Consider the following 21256-nt stretch of genomic DNA (forward strand, 5'->3'; position numbering starts at 1 on the left):
ACACAGTACACACAGTACACAACCAGTGTACACACAGTACACCTACAGTGTACATCCACAGTACACCTACAGTACACACAGTGTACACCCACAGTGTACACACAGTACACACACAGTGTACACACAGTACACACAGTGTACACCCACAGTACACACAGTGTACACCCACAGTACACACACACAGTACCCACAGTACACCCCCACAGTACACACAGTACACACAGCACACATCCTGTACAACCCCGTGGTGTCTGGGCAGTGCTTACAGTGGCTCAGCACCCCCCCCCACTTCTCATCACAGTCACCACGGGGCAGTGTCAGGCCACGTAGTACGTGCCCACGGGATGTAGAATAGTCGGGGTGGGGGGGGGGAAGCCACGTCGGGAGTAGACTAAGGAGTAGGAGCAGGAGGAGAAGGAACAACTAACGACAGAGAACGAGAAGAAGCAGCAGCAGAGAGGTGAACGAGACGCAGCAAGGAGTCACCATGCGTGGCACCTGGGCCGAGAGCTTCAGTCTGTGGCTCGGCTCCACCGGGGAACGTCTCGCAGCCGACGCAGGACGACTCCTCGGGACTCACGAAGCCGTCCTCTCGTGGCTGGGCCTGGGCCTCGTCGTCTTCGTCGTCGTCTTCTTCTTCTCCGTCTTTCTCTGCCGCCGAGGTCGGCGAGGGGGAGGCCGTCAAAGGGGCCTCGCCGCCGCCGGGAAAGGCGGCGCCATTCCCGCAGAGCGATCAGGCGAGGTCGGGGATGAGGCGCGGCCTAGTGGCGGGGCCCCGCGGTCTCCGGAAGACGAGGCGAGTGTGAGGAGGAGAAAGGAGCGAGCTGCAGTCAAGGCGAGTGGGTTATGTTATATTTGTGCGTGTGATTTTGTGTGTTAACGTGTAATTATCAGCGGTGGCTATGAGCCGTGGGTCAGCCAACTCCACTGTTGGATGAAGGCCCTCCACACCACGCCGTCGCCATCTCTCGCGTTGTCGCGCGTGTAACTTGGCCACGATCTCATTCCATCGCTCCATCTCCTCGGTTAATGTTTCCCTAAACCATCACCATCACCTCTATCGTTCGCGTTAACCTCCCTGAGCTGCCCCTTGACCATCCTCCATCAGCCCATCCAGACCCGACGTCGTCCTACCCAAGCCCACTTTGATGAACAATTTTCAAACATCGCCTCTTAGCCTGCTTATATAACTACTATAATCTACGTGCCCCCCCTCGTTCTTTAAAACCTTCCAATGTAATGCCAAAGCATGTTGTAGTTGACGTTTCAGGTATCGTGCCGGGAGAAGCCTGAGAGATTAGATTCGCTCGTAATGCCGAAGCTGCCCAAGGTGCATTTGCTAACAGGACCGTCATGATTTGCCAGATGTGTGGTTTTGGGAAGGCCTTCATCCAGCAGTGGATTGACCATTTGCTGCTGCTGATGCTGCTGATGATGATGATGTTGGTATTGTAAAGGTATTGGCACTGCACAGTGACCCAACGTTGACGGTGTGAGGTTGTGGGTCCTTGTTTTTGAGGGTTTTCAGTTTGCCACGTTGTCGATACAACAACGGAACCCCGTGCGAGAGATTTCTTCGTTTTGGTATTTTTTTTTGTGGCGTTCGCAGTGGGGGGTGCACACACGCAAGGAACGATTGGCTGCATATACTCGTGAACAACACCACCATATTAAAATAATATATATAATCGGTGACGTTTCGGGCAATTGACCTTCTTAAGAGCACAAATAGGGACGAGAGAGAGAGTTTAATAAGGGGTAAATACTGAGTTTTACACCACGTGGGACTGGTGTTAATGTAAAAAAACTAATGTTTGCTTATAACCACATTTTTTTATAGGAAGATACATGGTTACCTAATAGTAGCTGTTGAATACCAGACAAACCCCTCAATGTGGTTGTTAGACAAATTATTCACTTTATTCATCGTTATCATCACTGGGTTTTTTTTGTCATGTACAATCTCGTGTGGCCTCGATCATTCGTGGAAACTTCAACACAACCAATTAAGTAATTGTCACTCGCCATGTAATTATCTCAATCATTACTGTATTCGTATTTTCATCGTTTTGACCCACGATAATCGTTATACAAGAGGACTAGTCCCATGAACCACCATTCTTTTCATTCTCGTCATTATCATCACCATCAGTCTTCCTAAATTTTATTGGTATCTTCATTAAACTCATCAACATCATCCGTGTCGTCATCGATCAGCGTGGTGAAGTATGGTCAAATAACAGCCGTGACTCACGTGGCGTGCGGAGGCCACATCAAGCGGCGAATTGACACGTGTACAAGATCGTACAGAACGGTATCATCGTCCCCAAACACTCTCTCATCATCGTCGTTTTCCACAATAGGATCTGTCAAATTAGTGCATTATCACGATTGGGTGGAAACGCTTGGTACGTTAAAGCCAACCAACTGGATGTTGTATTGGGGCACATTTGGTCATGACACAGGAACGTGGAAGTCTTGTCGATGAGCACATTTGACTACGCGCTCGTCACTTAACCGGGACGAGAAATGTCCACGGTTTCCAACATTAAATATTTTCTAATCATCGACCTATCCGATTAATGAATAGTGCAGTCCTGGTGTGTTTGGGTGCGTGCTGGGTGATTTGGATGATCGATCTCGGAAGCTAAGCAGGTTTTAGCCCGGATGATGGGTTACCACCATTCACAAACATTGCCCAGAGGCCTGCGGGTCTATGTGATGGGCTGTAGTGGGCAGTGCAGCGACATTTAATTGTTCTGCACTTGGATGCTGCCACGTTTGTTGTAATCCCCGCAATTTGCCAACCTGCGTCGTGAATTACAGTAACAAAAAAACTTCCATCACCCGAAGAGTATGGGGAGGACCTCGCCTAGCAGTGAATTGACACCAGGACCGTGCACGTCAACTGACGTTGGAACATGCCACGTTTTGACAGCAACGTGCTCTGTGGTGTGTTCACATTAACAAGAAGTCTCCACTTTTTTGTTGTTATTCAACGAGCGATGAGAACGCGGTGACCCCGTTCAATTGAATGGGACACGTGTGCACATTTTGTCCGAGCTTGGGTCGTTGCATGATCCAACGGTGCGTCTTGAATAGGGCATGTTTGTACATAGTCCAGGCATGCTCATTCTGTGATACAGTACCGTGTATTTGCATTTCCGTGCTGGAATTCTTACCCCCCAGTGGCTTTTAACGGTGATAAGCATTTATTGTGCCGACTACACCTGGTGTAGAATTACATGGCCTACTTATTCGGCCTGGCGTGCTCATTGCATCCATGTGCATTTACACAACGTCGCATGTACTCTGGTTGGCCATCGTGCCACCATATGCAGTTTTGAGTTCGAATTCTTTAGTTAAAGTCTGGCCGATGAGATAACGCCAACTTTGAGGAATTGACATCAGAGTCCGTTTCCTTGACCTGTTGTCGTTTAAAAAAAAGGAATGGTTGAACTGGTTGTGCTATTTATACAGCAGCAGGGTTTATATACTGTACAGGAAGTTTGGCATTAAAATATGTTTGAAGAGGTCATGGCTGTTGTGTCATGTATAAGGGCGGTGTCACGTACTAAGTAGTAAACCTAAAATTATTTGTAAATGTAGCAGTGTTTTAATTCATATCTGGGCAGATTTGGCAAATCAAGGTTACTTATATCATCATCATCTTCATGTGTCTTTCCTGTCCTTTCTATGTGTAATGTCATCATTGTTCACATTGTATTTGAACCTGACATGTAAAATTGCAAATTCAAAATATCTTTGCGGGTTGATACGCTCTTCTTTTTTGTGTTTCACAAATGTTGTTATTATTACCGAGAAGCACTTGATGGAGGTTTATATAGAAGCAGTCGAAATATTAAGCACATTCTGACACGGACAGCAGATATGAAATTGCGTGGTTTATTTGATATCGCATTTGGGCACACGTGAAATATTTGTTTTAATATCCTCACGTGGAAATCACAGCATCAGTGCAACACCACTTCCCACCTTTTCTTCTGCCTTCTCGTCCTACATACATCGAATCCTTGCCAGGCAAGGTCACACAGATGAAAGGTCACTGCCGCCGTCTGCTGCCCGCATTCATTGCAACATAACTACAAATAACTTTCAACAATGGTTTACCAATTAAGCCAACCCAGATTTATCCCTACGTTTTGTCGCAATTACAGATGCATTGGCTTGTCGACTGTGCGCATGTCTGAGGTGGGCGGGGGGGGGGGACAACTGTTGTGACCGCTCCTAACGAGAACAGATTTTAATTAGGCGTGTGTGTGTAGCAAGTGACAAAGCAGCAGGTTAATGGGAAGGCGCTGACTCCCCAGTCTGAAAGAGAAGCTGTGGAAAAGAGACGATCATCCCCAGTCTCGGCTGTCAGGAGCCCCGCCTCTCCGTCGCAACTTGAGAAAACGGGAGAAAAGGTAATCCTTTTATTTCGTCTCCAAAGGACCCATTTGTAACCTGGAGCAATGCTCGACTGTCCAAGAGATGCATAATATATGACAATGTAACCAAGCTTATTGAGCAACATATTGTGATCACTAAAAGGCAGTGTTGTTGAACTTAGTCATTACACTTTAAATCAATAAATAGAATGGAAAATGTGCACGTGTCCTTAAGAGGCTTTAACACAAAGTGAACATCTGCACTTAATACAATGGGTTTCTAACAGAGCGGTTTATAGTTCATTGTTAAAAACTAACTTGTTTGTTAGCCCTGTTTATAACAAAAGTTTAAAAAGTACTGCACACTAAGAGTCATGTCAGTGATAAGCTAATGTATTGGAAATTAGAGAGTGCATTAACACAGTTCAGAAACAAAAGTTTCCAGTTTATTTTCTACGGTAAGTCGGGCCTGTGAAATAAAACGTTTTAACATCTGTATTCTTATCTCAAATATGCAGACTCATTGCGGTAACCTTGGCTGGGTTTGCATTTGCGTTGGTATTGTTGGTTTTTTAATGTGGCAGTTATGCCTAGTAGCCGACCTTGACCAGCATACCAACGTCTGAATTTTTTCTCGTTTTTTTTATTACTTCCTGGCACAGACTAAGAAGGCAAAGAAAAAGTCAAAAGCAGAACAGAAGCATTCGTCCGACTTGCAAGACGATGAAACAAGTGAGGGTATGATTCAGTGATGAAATTGTCTGATGCCTATTGTTTCAGTTGTTAGCCATTGTTCACCGATTGAAAAGCAATTTCCCGTATTTCCATTTTAGTTTACCACAGCTGGGAAATTTACATTCAAATTTTTAGTGGAATTGGTTCTTATTTAGGAATATATCAGGAAACACGTGGGTGTAACATTTCTGCTTTTTTTTTTACTGTTGAGCACGAGTTTTTAAATCCGTTAACTGTGAAAGCTGTTATCTGTCATGATTTTTAAAGCTGTTTATGGCATCCTATGCAGGAAATAAAAATTATTAAACAAGTACAGTGCATGCTGGACAACATATTGTACATGTGGAACAGCAAACAATACCACTCGAAACACATCGAAAGAGTCACACGGCACATATGCAGTAGTTTACGAGTATATCACGGTTCTGGAAAACCATTTCCGCCACTGTAATGTGTGTGTTGTTGTTCTCGAGACCAGGAGATCGATGTTCGATGTTCGGTCGCCGCATTAGTAGCTTGCATCCTGATTTCTCACTTAACAGAGTGGCCCATGTGAAGGCTGCCATCTTCCGCGTTCACTAAACATTCCTTGTCGATGGCCCATGTGAAGGCTGCCATCTTCCGCGTTCACTAAACATTCCTTGTCGATACCTTGCAGGCAACTGGGAGACGAAAGTAAGCGTGCGCGAAAAGCGGCAGCAGAAAAAGGAGAAGCGAGGAAAGGAGCAGCCGGGTCAGCTCACCCCACCCGTGCCCACGTCCACTTCTGCCGGCAGTATTCCCGATGGGCCTGCGAAGCCTGCTGCAGCTTCACAGCGAAGCCGCCCATCCAACTCTGCAGGTATCTGAACCGAGAGATGTGAACTTACTGGTGCTCCATTTTTCGATTTAAAGTTTTCGTGACTGCAGGGATTCATGTTCTTGGTTCTTTCGGTAAAGTCACGTAGAAGGGAAATAATAAAATAATAAAAATAAAACATAATAAAATAATTCTCACGACGTTTCGGCCACAACGCAAGCAGCCGTCCTCAGGTGAAGAACAGGTCTGTCGGAAAGACAGCGTCTGAATACTGGTGCTCCCGAACACTAAATAAAATGTCTGACGCTGCTTGTGTATTTGTCCTTGGCTTTGTTTAAATTTAACACTGGTTGGTGTACTTTCTTATGCCATGCATGGGCAAGACATGTCACCAGAAGGGATAACAGCTGATGGTCATGAATAATGATGGAGTAACAGTGCAAGGAGATGGAGCGATAAAATAAACTCTTGTGCTAGATGGTTTATTACATCAGGATCATGAGATATGGTGGCTTGAGAAGGCCTTCATTCAGGATTGGATTACCAGTGGTTGATAATACTGAAAACCTTAGCTCATTAGTGGGTAACGTATGGCGCAAGGATTGGATAAGGCTTGCAACATAATATCACCACCCTTCCTTCTCCCCTTGTTCTCCTCCCCACTCATACTAACGCCTTCCCTGTCCCCAACTCCCCATGGTCACCCATCATCAATCCACTCATCTCATTTCCAACTTTGTTTATTCCATGTATCGTCACCACCGCCTGATTTTACATGTCCCTTCCACTCATCACGTTTCATGTCGCCAAACATCTTGTACCATAGTTGACTGTACAGCGCCTTGGTTAAAGCACTCTATAATGTGTGTGTGTGTACATATATATATGATGAAGCCTACCAATTTGAATTGACCTACAGACAATATTAATTATTGGTCAATTGGAGTGATTGAAATGACTGAAGTGCATGTTTACGTGTGACTCGCCAAAGGTATTTCAAAATATTTTGCCTTCGGCTGGATACGATTTTTAAGTTGTGGTGTTTGCTTAAAGTCAAGCTCTGTAAAATATAGCTGCATTTGCCTTTGTGTCAATAAGCAGCAGTGGGATCAATTTGCAATGGCCTTGTGAAAATGTCAGCCTGTTTTGCACAAATGAAAATGAGACTGCTGAAGATAACACTGCGCATTTAATTCTCCTCTTGGCCGTCCGTGTATATTTATTACGAGTGCTCGTATCTTGTTACTCGTTTGCAGCAGACCACACCCTTCGCCGGGAAGGAAGCCCAAATCCAAAGCCTTCTCCAGTCGCCATAAATGGTATTACTGACGCTCATTATTCTTGTGGTAAAGTTTTTTATGAGCTTGTTTTTTAAATATATACCAATATCTTGTTTTAGTTTAATTTGTAAGGGCTTGTAACGGCAGTTTAAAAAAAAAAATCATAGGATGTGATATTTCATGGTGTTTAATATGGGAAACATGGATTATTTATTTTCAGAGTAATTGTAACCCAATAATATCATTGTAAAGCACACAATATATGTGTTATCTAAATTAAGACAATTATAATACACTGTACATTATAACGCACTTTCTGCATACACCACTTAATGTTGGAATCCACAAATTTTGAATTTACACCTTTACGCAACACATGCAAAACCAATTCTGACACTTTCGTACGCTGTATATTGCAATTCCTCTCGACGCTGCTTCTCTGTAGGTGGTGGCGGCGGCAGCAGCACCCTGGGTTGGGTGCCACCTCAAGCCGGTAGGGTTCCCACTGCTTCTGCTTGGGCAGAACAAGGATGGGCGTCGGGCAGCGGCACCGGCAGTGGCTTGGTTGCCCCCAGCGGAACGCCGTGTGTGGATGCTGAGAGCACCACCGCCACCGCCCGGGCCACTCTGAATGCTTGTGTGCCGGGCTGGGCTGTGGGGAGTGGCGTAGACGGTGGCCCCGCGCTGGCTTCCGTTCCTGCCGCCGCCGCCGTCGCGGCCGTCACGGCCGTCACCGCCTCCACCGCCGCCGTCGTCGCTGCCGTTCCCCCCGGGGGAGCCGTGGAAAAGGGCAGCGGGGTCAACGGCACGGACGATGCCTCGGTGTGGGGCCCCACCCCGGCCGAGGCTAGCGGGGTCCATCGCGAGTGGGCTGGGCCGGGCCCTGTGCCTCCGCCCGCCAGGGTGTGCGGCGAAGACGACGTTTTTGCCAACATGGGTGAGTGGCAAAGTGCGTGGTTTTATTTGTGTTTTTACAATGAGAGCATTGCATATCCGGCCATAAAAAAACCTGCCCGCACCCAGTGTGGTGTTTGTGCTTGGTGTAATTATACATGTCCACATGTCTGACCTTTTTACACGCAGCAGTGTGTTCTTATTCTCATGTACATTTCCTTACTTCCAAAGCAGCTAAGCTTTTCCCATGTTTAAAGCAGTTTGCGTTTTATTCATGTGGTTGTAAGCGTATTTTTTTACAGATGTGCACATATCCAACCTTTTCACATATCCACCTATACCTCAGTCCCCAATGGGTTGGATATTCGACATTATACTGCATTTGCTAAATCACAGGGATTTACACGTTTAACCATTGTATGCATTAGTCTTAGATCTTGAGAATGTAAACTGTCTACGGTACCACCCTCGGTGCCATGTTGTCAATGTGGCCGTCCACATAGGAAAGAATCAGATTCATTTACACTGGGGGAATCCGATGAGCTATTAAGCTCATTTTCACAGATGTCCAGTCGGGTGCAGGGAAATAGGGGCTCATTCTCGAACCGTTTTTATTTCTCAAGATAACCCAAGTTAAAAGTAGAAAGGTTGCAGAAATATTTTACAGTCCATCAATATCGGTATGATAATGATGTTGAAAATAGACCTTGTTTCAGTAAATCAGTTGTGGTTCGATGATTTTCAAATATATCATACTTCCATCCATTAATAGGTGTCTAGAAAGTAATCACAACAAAGCAATTAAATGGGTTTTTTTCACCCTCCAGATGAATTTATGCATTTAGAAAATTTACCAAAAAAAATTGTTTTGGCTTATTGCTCATGCTTTTCCTGGTTTTGGTTCTCAAATTTTAAGCAAAATGACATGGTATTCAATAAATCATTGGTAATGTTTGTACATATTGTGTGCACATTATGAGCGCCCTTTGCCATTGAAATCGCAATTGAATACACTCATTGCTGCTTGGCAGGCACGTGGAATAATGCTGAGCTTGCAGCTGCCCCAAAGCCTCCACACCTGAGCTACAGCGTCATGCCAGCCCAGCTGATCAAAGCGACCATGCCAGGTAGCAGCACCATTATTTGTACTCTCATGTTGTGCACATGACATTCGTCAAATATTGAGCACCTTAAGTAGATCTGCAGGTCATGTATGATAGGATAAAGTGTGCATTCTCCCACCTCTTCACAAACATTTGGTCAGCATGGAAGAGTAGGCCAAATATCCTCTTAAGCTCACTCTTATGGATGCCCTTCCACCAGCAGTGGTATTAGCAAATCTAATTGCAGGGCTGCACCTTAACCTATTCCAAACAAAGAAAGTCATAAGTATCGGAAAGATTTTGAGATTTATTGGAGAGAAAAAATGTGTTCATAATGTTTGACGTTTCTTGAAAATGAGTTTTCGAGCAGGACATGATGCGTGCCTTTTAATTCTAGATTTAAAATGAAGTTATTTTAGAACTGCTTTTTGAATTAAGTTTGTTCTCCTTCTCCCGCACCTCTGTTTAGCACGGTTGGTTGTGTATGGTACGAAAGAAGTTCAACATCCTTACATACATAGAGTAAAACCTTGGATTGCGATTAACTTGGTCTGCGAGTGTTTTGCAAGACCAGCAACATTTCTAAATAAATATTAATTTGATAAACGAGCGAGGTCTTGCAATACGAGTAGCACGCCTATACGCTTTGTCTGCCGAGCGTCACGTGATCACAACTGATATACGAGTGCTTTGGCTTACAAACACGTTTCCGGAACGAATTATGCTCGCAATCCAAGGTTTTATTGTACATACGTTACCGTGCCTGCACGTCACGCGATGCCTGCACGTGTTTGTGGACGCGCAAAGCTGAATTTCAATCAAATGGACGTGTGCCCATCCGTGCGCAGGCGTCGCAGACAAGGCAGCGTCAGCACAGGTGTCTGCTCCAGCTGCCGCTCCCCCCCTGGCTCCTCCCCCAGGCTGGGCCCCTGGAGCCGGTGGGGCCACCACCGCCATCCCTCCCATCGTGGATGACGCCTGGAGCGTGGAAGGTGGGGGCGGGGTTAAAGTCGTGGTGAAAATATATATTCATGGGGGGGGGGACACCTTTTTGTGCCAGTATCGAAACGACTAAACAACATAATTCGAGGTTTTGCCCTTTCTGGCACTATAACAGGAGTTGTATTAAAATACTGTTGGTTCTTTCGGTAAAGTCACGTAGGTGAAGAAAAAAAATAGAAATAATATTTTTTTTATTTTTTCACCTACGTGACTTTACCGAAAGAACTAAGAGTATGGATCCTTGTAGTCACGAAAACTTCAAATCTTGTATTAAAATGTTTAAACACCAAATAGACACCTTTTGCTAGGCATCAAGGCTGCATTAACCACACATGCTTGTGGCAAAACATGCAAACAAAGCGATAATGTACGCATCGTCTCCTGGTGTAGGCCAATTTAGTTTCAAAGCAATGTATATATTATCAGACCATGTTTTTTTTCATGCTTTACCACAAGTATGTGTGGTCAATGCAGATTTGATGCCTTGCAAAAGGTATCCGGTGTTTGAAGATCATTGCAACTGTTTTATTGACATATACTGGCAAAAAGGTCCCAAAAAAATATATTCATAAAAAGGCGTTTTATTTTAGTCAATGATGACTACAGGTGGACGAAAATTATCGAGGTGTGATAATAGCTATGACTAACCAACAAAGACTGAAGCTAACAAGTCTAAATTAATATGCAGACTAAGATAAGTTATTAAAGTTTTATTATAGAGAGCAGAGGGGAGGCTACTTGGCCAAAAATGATAATGAAAGGTGACATTCTGAGTTGCTGTATGAGCACAGTGTTTGGAAACATCTGTAAAGGGTGCTTTTGTGTCCAAAGTATGACACTGTAATCTCAAATAATAAACAAATTGTCACTTGTCCAATGAAATGTATGCACAAATTATAGTTCTAGATTTGAAGTTTTCGTGGACTGCAAGGATTCATACTCTTTGGTTTTTTCGGTAAAGTCACGTAGGTAAAAAATAAATAAGTGAAAAACAAATAAATTAAATAACGACGTTATGGAGGCAACACAAGCTTCCGTCTTCAGGTGAAATTATCGTTGTTTTTCGGGAGTGCATTAGCGCTGGACAATCGGTAGTTGGCCAAAGTTGATTCAGAATTGCTCGTGTGCATGTGCCATGGCAATTGCTGTCTGTGTTGTAAACAATCACAATAGATAAAAGGCACAGGATTGAGGCAAATAGCATTCATATGCACATTTATACATTTTATATCTTGCGTTATAATAGACGGAAAGATGGATGGATGGCTGAGAGGATGTATGCATGTTAAAGACGTAACTTTCACTGTTAAGAAAAGTAAGTGGGCTTGGGCAGGATGTGGCTGATGGTCGACGCTGACCACAGTGGCAGATAATATTTTAGCGCTTTATGTTTTGTGTTGGGTAATTTTATAGATACTCAAGACAATATAACAACACAGCCATTATCATCTAGGTTTACTATAATTTTGCGGGAGTTTAAACAAATAATTGAATGTTATCGCAGGTGCCGATGAGTGTTGCATGCGAGCAAAGCAATATGGTCGTGGAGATGAGATGATATCAGCTGGTTTGCAGGTGCTTTGGTGGATTGGTACATGGTAGCACTGTGGCGATCGATGCAACAGTCGATTGCTCATGGATGATGATAACGATGATCGTGCCATACATTTTTAACTGGGGTGGGGACATTCTTTTGTTCAAATGTGTTTTTTTCAAACAGGTGACTTTAAATCGTCCGTCCAAAATCCGGACTGGAGTTTCCCAGAAGAGGAGTGGGCTGCCTCAAACCCGGTGGAGCCTCCGCTTCAAGTGGCCCCAGAAACGGAGGCGATGGAGGGAGAGAATGGAAAGGTAAGCCCTTGCGCACGTGAATCACGGGGTCACCCCGGGGAGCGGTCGCAAACATCTGCTGAGCAGTGCCTATAATGTGTGCACAGTTATGCATGTTGACTATTTAGCCGAGCACACGTGCAGAGTGATGATTATAATATTGCATTTCCTTTTGTTTCGTCCAGCGACTAGCATACAGAGATGTGAGCCCAGTGAGCTGAGTACAAGGCACAGCCAATGCTTACATCAGTTGCAAATTATGTCTGAACCAGCCATGATGCTCCCCCTCCTTCGCTTTACCAACTCGCACTGACCAGCGTGGTGAAGTATGGTCAGACAACCTCCATGATTGACACAGCATGGGGAAGCCTTCATCCAATAGTGGATTTACAAAGGGCTGTACATATACCGACATTGGCATATTTACCTTTCAGCCAATACGTACTTGTTTTGTTAATGACTAAATGTTCACATTACATGACAGCATGGATCTGGAGGTTCTAATGACACTAAACGAAATTCAAATCATCCCTGTGCCCCTTATTATTACCTGCGTTTGAGTGTTCTTTTTACGAGCGATAAGCAGTGAGTTCCACTAATGCCAGTCATTGCTTTTTTTTGCATCTTGAGGCTTCTCCGGATGACGAGGAGAAGTCGGAGGCAACGCAGCAAACCACCGGAGCCAAACCCAAAAAGAAGAACAAGAAAAAGAAGAAGAAAAACAAAACCTCCGATGAGGCCACAGGCGCAGAGGAGGTAAGGAGAGATGCACTCGGGCGTTAAAGGCTGCTCATCTGGTGAATTAAATTCGGCTCATCTTTGTGCGTTGCTGTACACTCAACACAGCGCTTACTTTGTTGTACCCCACTGGCCTCTTGATACTAGGCAACAGCAAACAGTGGAGGAAAAATATGGTTCTGGAGAGAAAAAAAAGTGTACTGCTAGAGAATGGTCAGAAAGTTAGGCCGTACACCATAATAGAGACAGAAACCCAAATGTTTTGGACACAGGGCTGGGTGTGATGGGGAATGCCTGGAGAAACTAATCGATGTTTTGAAAAGTGGAAGGAAAAAGGAACGGAGAAAGCCAAGACGCATAATGGACAAATATTATTGTCGATTTAACTTGGAGAACAAATATACCAATATTATAGTAAAGACCAAATTCACAGGGTAGTAGTTTCGTCATCGACATTAAAAATATTCGGTATTGACTAGAGTGAAAGTAGAGAAGACTGCTCTGACTAGAAGCCTCTTATACATTTAAACTGTGCCCCTATGACGCCCACTGGAGATGTATGTATGTTGAGCTTCTTTTGCACCATACGTAGCCAACCGTGCTATTCAGATGTGCGGCAGAAGGTTAAAAAATGAAGCACAAGAAGCAGTTCTAATGAAATTAGTTTTCAATCTAGATGATTTAAAAGTACATAGCTCCAGTGGCTTCCTAATATCAGCAGGAAGAGCGTTCCAGACGGCCGCAGAAGCGCATCTCAAAGAGCACGCGATGCAGTGACCGTCTTCGTTCGATGGCTAAAGACGGTCGCCGCATCGCGCCCTCTCAGATGCCCTTCCGCAGCCAGGATGCGCAACCGACGGGGTTGTGTGGACTGTGCCTGTGTGTAGGGAGCGGGCGATGTTGATGGCGTTGAGGCAGTCGAGGCTGCTGGGCCGCCGGAAGCGGAGGAGGCTGTGAACCGCAGCGAGGCGCCCGTCACGGAGGCTGTACCACTGCCACCCGTCGCGGCTGTCACGCCGCCCCCGCCGCTGCCCCCCGTCAGCGTGGTGCAAAAGGTGGGTCCACAAAGAGCGAACATTTCCAGATAATGTGAACGCTTTTAAAGTGAACGCGGTGTTTTAGAATCCGCGCTGCGTCGAGTTATTCTGTGGATGCCCGGTTTATATGGCATCGCGGTGACGAGACGTTAACTAATTCTAGATTAGAAGTTTTCGTGACTGCAAGGGTCCCATATTCTTTGTTTTTTTCGGTTAAGTCACGTAGGTAAAAAAGAAAAGAAAAATAAATTAAATCATGATTTTAAATCCAGCAGTGGATAAAGAAAAGGATTTAAATAATGATTTAATTTATTTCTATTTTGTTTTTTACCTACGTGACTTTACCAAAAAAAACAAAGAGTAAAGATGTTAACACCCTCACCTGGTATACAGGAGGTTGTGGGTTCGATCCCAACCCTGACGCCTGAATGTTTGGAGTTTGCATTTTCTCCCCCTGGACGCTTGGATTTTTTATCCGGGCCCTCCGGTTTTTCCGCTCCACATTTTGAAACGTGCGTTTAGAGTATTTGGCTGCTATAAATTTCCACAGGATAAGCCAATTCGTTGAGCTATAATTCGTGGCCAAATCGCTTCTGAAAAAGAGTTGTACAGCTCAGTGGACCCATTATCTGGTAAAATAAAAAATAAAAACATTGAGTTTAAGTAGTTTTAAATGTAATCATTGTAATCGTAAATCGCAGCCCTTTTCTTTATCCACTGCTGGATGAAGGCCTCCCCCATACCATGCCAGTCATTGGGTATTTTTTATTTCACCGAACATAATCTTGTTGGTGATAGGGGGCGGGACGTAGAGTGGGCAGTGCCAAGTTCAAACATCTGGTCCAGCCATGCATACCTTTTGAAAGAGGACACGTCGAATAATAATTTACACCATTGGAACCTCCTTTGCCAGTAGCCAAATATGATAATTGTTTTTTTACCCTTTTATCTGGCAACAAAACTGACACCTTTTTTTTACAAGGACTCGTGTTTGCATTGACCACAATACCTGCGGTCAGAATGCAAACAAAAAACACAACTCTGATAATGTATGCACTGTCCTTGAAATTGATTGGTCCACACCCGAGACAGCTTTTCTCAGAGCCTAGTGTCACAAGGTGTTGTACCAGATGACGCCAAAAGGCGCACAACTCAAAGACAATGCACCATCAGAGTATTAGAGCTCGGGGTAAGCATTTACACCATTGGAACCTCCTTTGCCAGTAGCAAAATATGATAATTGGTTTCAAGGACAGTGCATACATTATCCGAGTTGTGTTTTTTGTTTGCATTCCGACCGCAGGTATTGTGGTCAATGCAAACATGACTCCTTGTAAAAAAGGTGTCAGTTTTGTTGCCAGATAAAAGGGTAAAAAAACAATTCTAATAGTTCACATGTTGATGCTTACTTAAATGTTCACAGACCGTGCTGGCGCTGGAGACTGAAGTCGCTTCTGAAGAGCCACCCAGACCCTCCGAGTCTGTGGCTTCTGTCTTTTTGGAACCCGAATCACTCCTGCTGAGCAGGGGGGAGAGTGGATCACTGGGTACTGAGGGTGAGTGGATTGCAGTTCAGCTGCAGTCACCTGCACTGTATTCCCACTATGTCTACAATCATGTGAAATGTGAGCGGACGTTTAGAATAAAGAACTGTTGTCGGCTTCGGTGATTTAACAGGACAAACGCCAAACTCTGGTTTGTCGCACAGTCCGATGATTATCAAACAATTTGAATAAGCCGAGAGCAAGCTCTTAATATTGCACTCGCAGCAGTTTTCAGTAGTTTATTCAGAACTGCAAATTACAATTTGCCTGCTGGCCTAATGCTAGCTGCTCTTGCACAAATTGGCTATGTCTGACGAAGCAATGCCCCTTAACTTGTGGTGCAATTAAAACGCAGATTGCTTGCCTAATGCAATAAGTGCTCTTAATGGTTAATAGAATAAACATGAACAGCCAATCCACTCGGTGATTTTAATCAGAATAAAATGTAATTGAGGACAAGGTTAATGCCATTTTCAAGTAACTCATTGTGATGCATGACGCAACTGTTAAATATAAGGATGTTGCAAACTGTCAGTGGCGTGTTGTTCGTTCAACTGAATCATTATTTTAATGGAATAATTATAGTTTTCCTTTTGCATTTTTTTACTCCATTCATCGCGGGCTTGAATAAGTGAGTTTGAACACAGCGTCATTAATGCTGAACCTTGGGTCATTTGAACAGCAGAACAGTGAAGAAAGAGAAAGGACTGATCAAACGATTTGCACCTTCATCGCACATTTTACAGGCACAGGTTAAATATGAAAAGTGCAAAATACAAAACTGTGGATGAAACCTGAGTGACTTGTAACAACAGTAGCCTTTTACTCGTGGGCTGCTGTTTAGGATTTGAAAACTAAGAATAGGTTTTTACCCTTTCTGGCAAAACAGATGTGAAGATCGTCAAAGACCAAATAGATACTTTTTGTAAAGGAAAGGTATCGCTGCTCAATTCGAGCTATGATGCTGAAATAACTGCATTGTCTTTGTACTGTGTTCACCTTTTGGCGTCATCTGGTCTGACACTGGTGAGACTGGGCCATAAAGAAGGTTGTCTCTGGTGTGGGTCAATCAGTTTCAAAGACAATGCATGTCTTACCAGAGAATATTTAATCTGCATGTTCACCACAAGTACGTGTGGTTAATATCTATTTGGCATCTGAACATCTTAACACCTTATTCTTTGGGTCTTTCGGTTAAGCCACATAGATAGAACAAATAGTAATGATATCACGACGTTTCGATCGCAACACTATATATTTCGATTTAAAGCTTTCGTGACTGCAGGGATTCATCTTCTTGGTTCTTTCGGTAAAGTCACGTAGAAGGGAAGTAATAAAATAATACAAATATAAATAAAACATAATAAAACATAATAAAACAATTGTTTTATAAATAAAACATAATAAAACAATTGTTTTATTATGTTTTATTTTTATTATTTTATTACTTCCCTTCTACGTGACTTTACCGAAAGAACCAAGAAGACAATATATATTCTCAGCAGCTCTCCCGCTATATTTCTCACCTGATGACGATTGCTAGTGTTGCGATCGAAACGTCATGATATTGTTATTATTATTTATTCTATCTATGTGGCTTCACCGAAAGACCCAAAGAATATGAATTCCTGCATTCATGAAAGCTTTAAGTCAAGATCTTAACACAACTGTTTTATTGCCAGAAAGGGTAAAACCCTATTGTTATTTGTCATACCTTGATACTGCCAAAAAATGTCCCACAACGTTTAGGGTTTGTGTTGCTCTTTGCTTTGCATTGTGGTTTTGGTTACAGCCCAGAGCGAGAGGGTAAGTTGTTGTTGATTTGTGGAAATGTTGGGGTTTTTTTGTGTTGTAAAATACAGTTATCTAACACATAGGTCCACAGAGTTCTAAAATGCCAAAATGGCTAGCAACAAACAGCACCATGGATGAGAGTTAATGTTTCCTGTATCCAGCAACTTGGTCAAAAAATTACAATGGAAAGGAATTTAAAAGTTGACCAATGTGGTGGGAAAAAAAGCAGAAAAGGGTCGTGATTTTTGTAATGCATTGTAGTGGCCGAACACAGTATGGTTAACCGAATCCTCAACACGGGTGTAAGAATCAATGGGGTGAGGTTTACGAGACTGGTAACCATGCTGGTAGCGATTGAGGAGCGATAAGGAGAGGTAATTGACCACCAGATAAACAAGTGACTACATTTGAAAGCGACTGGCAAAATTTTACCTTGAACTGGTGCATTGCGCTGAACGTCCTTCCTCATGCATTCCAATTGCCTGCCGGCTGCTGCTTCGATTCCTGCAGTGGAAAAGACAGGGTTGGGACCCGTTCGCTTGTCGCTTGAAGGGCTTCAGTCGGGAGCAGCATTGCTGATGATCTGTGGCAATTCACTTGCACCACTTCTCAAAAAAGCTCATTATAAAATTTTCTGTGTTGGAAAAGTATAAACTTTTTCGTTCATAGTTTCACGACTGAATGGTCTAAATTGTGAATGGGCTTTAAAATTAATGGTTAATTATGCTGTGAAAATCATGAATAGAATTTCGAATTAAGCATTTGTAATAAGATCTGTGCTAGCGATGACCTAATCACCCCTAATATTACCGACCCTGTCGGATTTCGGAAGCCAAAAGAAGCGTTGAGTCTGGGTGCCCTACCGTGCTCCAAACAGGTTGTCATCGGGCTGCTGGGTGACATGGTGGGCAGCAGAGGGCAGTACAACAAGCAAACGAATTGCAGGCATTGGCAACCAAAATAACAAATGGAGACTTTTTTTTAATTCGGTAAAATATTTCAAGAGCCGCCAGTGCATGTGAATAACATGACGAAATCAGTCCTTAAAGAGCCGCATGTGGATCTGGCGGCACAGGTTGCCCCGTGCCCTGCTCTGTGCGATCACCTTCACGCTGGTCAGTGCGGATTGAAGGTGGGGATCACAACACCTTCACCAACCTGTACTGAGTAGCGCGATGAATTATGGTAAAAAAAACTCCCAGCAATTAGTAGTATGTTCAAATATGACCCCCACCACAACATGTGTGTTGAGGCCCTCATCCAGCAGTGGATGGACAAAGGGCTATACTTGAATATTTATCTTTTTTTTTTATTATTATCTCCATGACTTTACAGAAAGAACCAAGAGCATGGATCCTTGCAGTCACGAAAATTTCAATCTAGAATATACTTGACTAATTTGACTTGAGCTTTTTTAGACTTTACCAACATGAACATTACATGTATTAAAATATTTCAAACCTTTTTGTTTTAGGTAAAAACAGGCGTGTGAATGTAATGATGGTAATAGTGTATTTTTTTCCCCCTTGCATGTTGATGTTTTTCCACTGGCTGAACTGTTGTCTTGTATAACAGCTATCAACTGGAGTGTTCTTAAACCGCCAATGCCTTCTTGCTCCGTTGCAGGTCAAGCTGAAGAAAACTGGGAGGGTGTCAAGCAAGCTAAGAAGGCAGGAAAGAAAAAAGCTCGGAGAGAAATCTGATTACAAAAGGGCTATTTTCTTATACGCAAGGTTTTGATAACAGTGTTAAAACCTCCTGGGTTCACTGTGAGTGAAAGCCTTGTGATGGAAACGAAATGAGGGCCATGGCAACTGGCTTTTTGGAACTTGCAATCTAAAGGGCTCACAGTGAATGGCGGATTATAATGACCGGTCCGTGATCTGCAAGTTTAAAGGGGGCCACTGTATCAATAACCATTAGCAATGTGGGGCATTGTGCTTTTACACAAGCGAGGTGGATGCAACAGCCGACAGTGGCTTAAACGTGCAAGGTGCTTGCTTCATATTTACAGTTCCTTCCCTTGTTATTGACGATCATGCAAATAAAAAAAATATGCCCGAGGTTTTCTCGTAAGGACATGGCACAAGTAATAAGGCTCTTACTTACTTGACCCCAGGTGGTTTATGTAATGTATCTGCACCCTACCCTTGTATGATATGTGCAGTTTTATACCGACAAACCAAATGCCTTTCCTTCTTCGTTTGATCTTTATTGCTGGATGCATTGTACCATTCTATTGGTTTCTTTCCACTGAGAAAATCCTTGTGGCTTCATCGTCATTGGTGTTGGTTTCCATGACGAAGAGGTATTGATGGAGTACCTATTTGAGGGTGACACTTTTTGAAGATATATGCTGCAGAGAATCTTTTTTTTATTATGCCATAAATAGCTTGTAATGAATCGAACTGAAATTTCTGTGTCCCATATGAGAACTACGAGTTCCACGAATTGCACCATTTGTCGTCACAAGTTCTGAACAAGCTAAGGATATACTCCAAACCTAGATCCTCGGTTGTCTGTGGTTTTCTTACTTTGTTTGTTCAAGCTGGCTGGTGTAATGCCTTAAGTATCCCACCATTCACCGCGATGTTTTAGTATCATTTGAAATGTTCCATTTTACTTTATTTCCCTTTGCCAAATATCTGTTAACAGATAAGCTCCTAAATTAATATTGTCAAGTCTTGTCAATTTAAAATAGGCATCAGTGGGTTTTCATACCTATAACACATCTGGGGAAATGCACTTAGATTGAATAGACTATGCTTGACCTAGAATTTCTGTTTAAAATAATTTCTTATGTTTTTTTTTTGAATTGCAGTAGTACGTTACGTAATACGTTAGATTTGGTTCGTTAATTTTGTCGTAGTTTGATTTTTTTAAATTTCTATTGCAATAAAGTTTGTGATAACTTTTAAAGTATGTTTTGGTTATGAAATATATAGATGACATGTTTGCGGCCACTATTTTTCAGCTTAGTATTAGGCGTTTAACATTAAAGATGCTCTGTGACACGGGCTGTGTGGTTTTATTGTACATTCGGATGTATACAACGAAGTAATGGCAATTGAAATACCACGTGTATTAGAAGTCATTTCAGAGGCTTGCCCGAGTGCCATGTGGGTACAGAGCTTTGCTGGGGAGCAACACAGTCGTGTTTATTTGGAACACATCCACCACGCTCGTTTGCTGATTCACCTTTATGTAGTGCAGTTGGAGAGGGGAAAAAAACATGCTTATCTGTAACAAGAGGCTCTTATTAGCCCATTTGGCTATGGGTGATGTTGGAATCTTTCATTCTGTGTAGTGGATCATGTTTCTTGGGTCAGATGAGTCTTGAACCCCCACCCCCAATGAAAATACATGTCTGTCTTGATGCAAAAAAACACACAAACAAATAAAAACTCTTGATTTTAAGTGCAACAAAGAAAATGTGGTTCATAATGTATCGCACACACATAGAACTTCATGAACGGGTTGCTGAAATGTGGATATATAATGATAGGAGATGTAATAGTTGGATTTCGTATGATTGCCAAGTGTAATGTTTTCGACCATTCAGTCTATTATCTGTTTGTAGTTTAGTATTGTTCCCTTGAATTTAGGAGGGGAGGGCAGGTTGAAACGTGCAGTTTCAAGCCCTTAATTGCTGCCCTACCCGCCTTAAAAGACTGGTAATTAATCATTGGTTTCTTCAAGCCATTGTCATTTTCTTTTTGCTAATTTTGTGATAACTTGAAACTTATTAGAATAAACTTTTTTCGTGTTCACTTACATTTTATGGCTCTGCACTTGTTTGTATTTCAAGTTTGGCCACCTTCAATTGCATTGGCGTGTCAGGGAGCATCATCACGTGGTTAGCACGGAGCGTTAGATCCCTTTTGCAACAGCAGGGTGGAAATATGTCAAACCATCCATAGCCAAAGTTAATCAAATTATAACCCTGCCCAATGGACATTGAAAATGCACAACAGAATTGGAATCTTTATTTTAACAGATTTCAATAATCGCAACCATCACACTTTTTAAACTTTTGAACGAATGCGCAAGCATTGAGAGACAGGATTACATTGTGACGACAACCTAAAAGAGGAAGTGTGATGCAACGG

General features: G+C 43.0%; 1 protein-coding gene across 5 annotated transcripts; it reads left to right on the plus strand.

Moving 5' to 3' along the window:
* The first annotated feature begins 279 nt into the window (after positions 1 to 279).
* On the plus strand, positions 280 to 20923 carry MTDH (metadherin). 5 transcript variants are annotated; one of them, XM_061554205.1, is made up of 13 exons: positions 280 to 835; positions 4287 to 4427; positions 5054 to 5129; positions 5785 to 5967; positions 7185 to 7244; positions 7651 to 8142; positions 9131 to 9226; positions 10051 to 10194; positions 11925 to 12055; positions 12665 to 12790; positions 13660 to 13827; positions 15233 to 15365; positions 18774 to 20923. In XM_061554205.1, exons 1-13 carry the CDS (start codon positions 488 to 490, stop codon positions 18848 to 18850), a joined length of 2175 nt encoding a protein of 724 aa, XP_061410189.1. In that variant the 5' UTR covers positions 280 to 487; the 3' UTR covers positions 18851 to 20923. The 5 variants fall into 5 exon arrangements, with proteins under 5 accessions (XP_061410189.1, XP_061410191.1, XP_061410192.1 ...); XM_061554207.1 differs by having other exon boundaries at positions 4332 to 4427; positions 7182 to 7244; XM_061554204.1 differs by having other exon boundaries at positions 282 to 835; positions 7182 to 7244.
* Positions 20924 to 21256: the final 333 nt, after the last annotated feature.

The sequence above is a fragment of the Lethenteron reissneri genome, chromosome 19, assembly GCF_015708825.2.
Source record: "Lethenteron reissneri isolate LAM-NWPU_2019-01 chromosome 19, ASM1570882v1, whole genome shotgun sequence".
Taxonomy (NCBI): domain Eukaryota; kingdom Metazoa; phylum Chordata; class Hyperoartia; order Petromyzontiformes; family Petromyzontidae; genus Lethenteron; species Lethenteron reissneri.

Bases quoted from the DNA above. Each gene is read 5' to 3' on its own strand.
- MTDH (XM_061554204.1), top strand. From the start codon at position 488: ATGCGTGGCACCTGGGCCGAGAGCTTCAGTCTGTGGCTCGGCTCCACC. The intron at 4,428-5,053 runs GTAATCCTTTTA...TTCCTGGCACAG, and splicing joins TTGAGAAAACGGGAGAAAAG to ACTAAGAAGGCAAAGAAAAA. The intron at 12,056-12,664 runs GTAAGCCCTTGC...TTGCATCTTGAG, and splicing joins TGGAGGGAGAGAATGGAAAG to GCTTCTCCGGATGACGAGGA.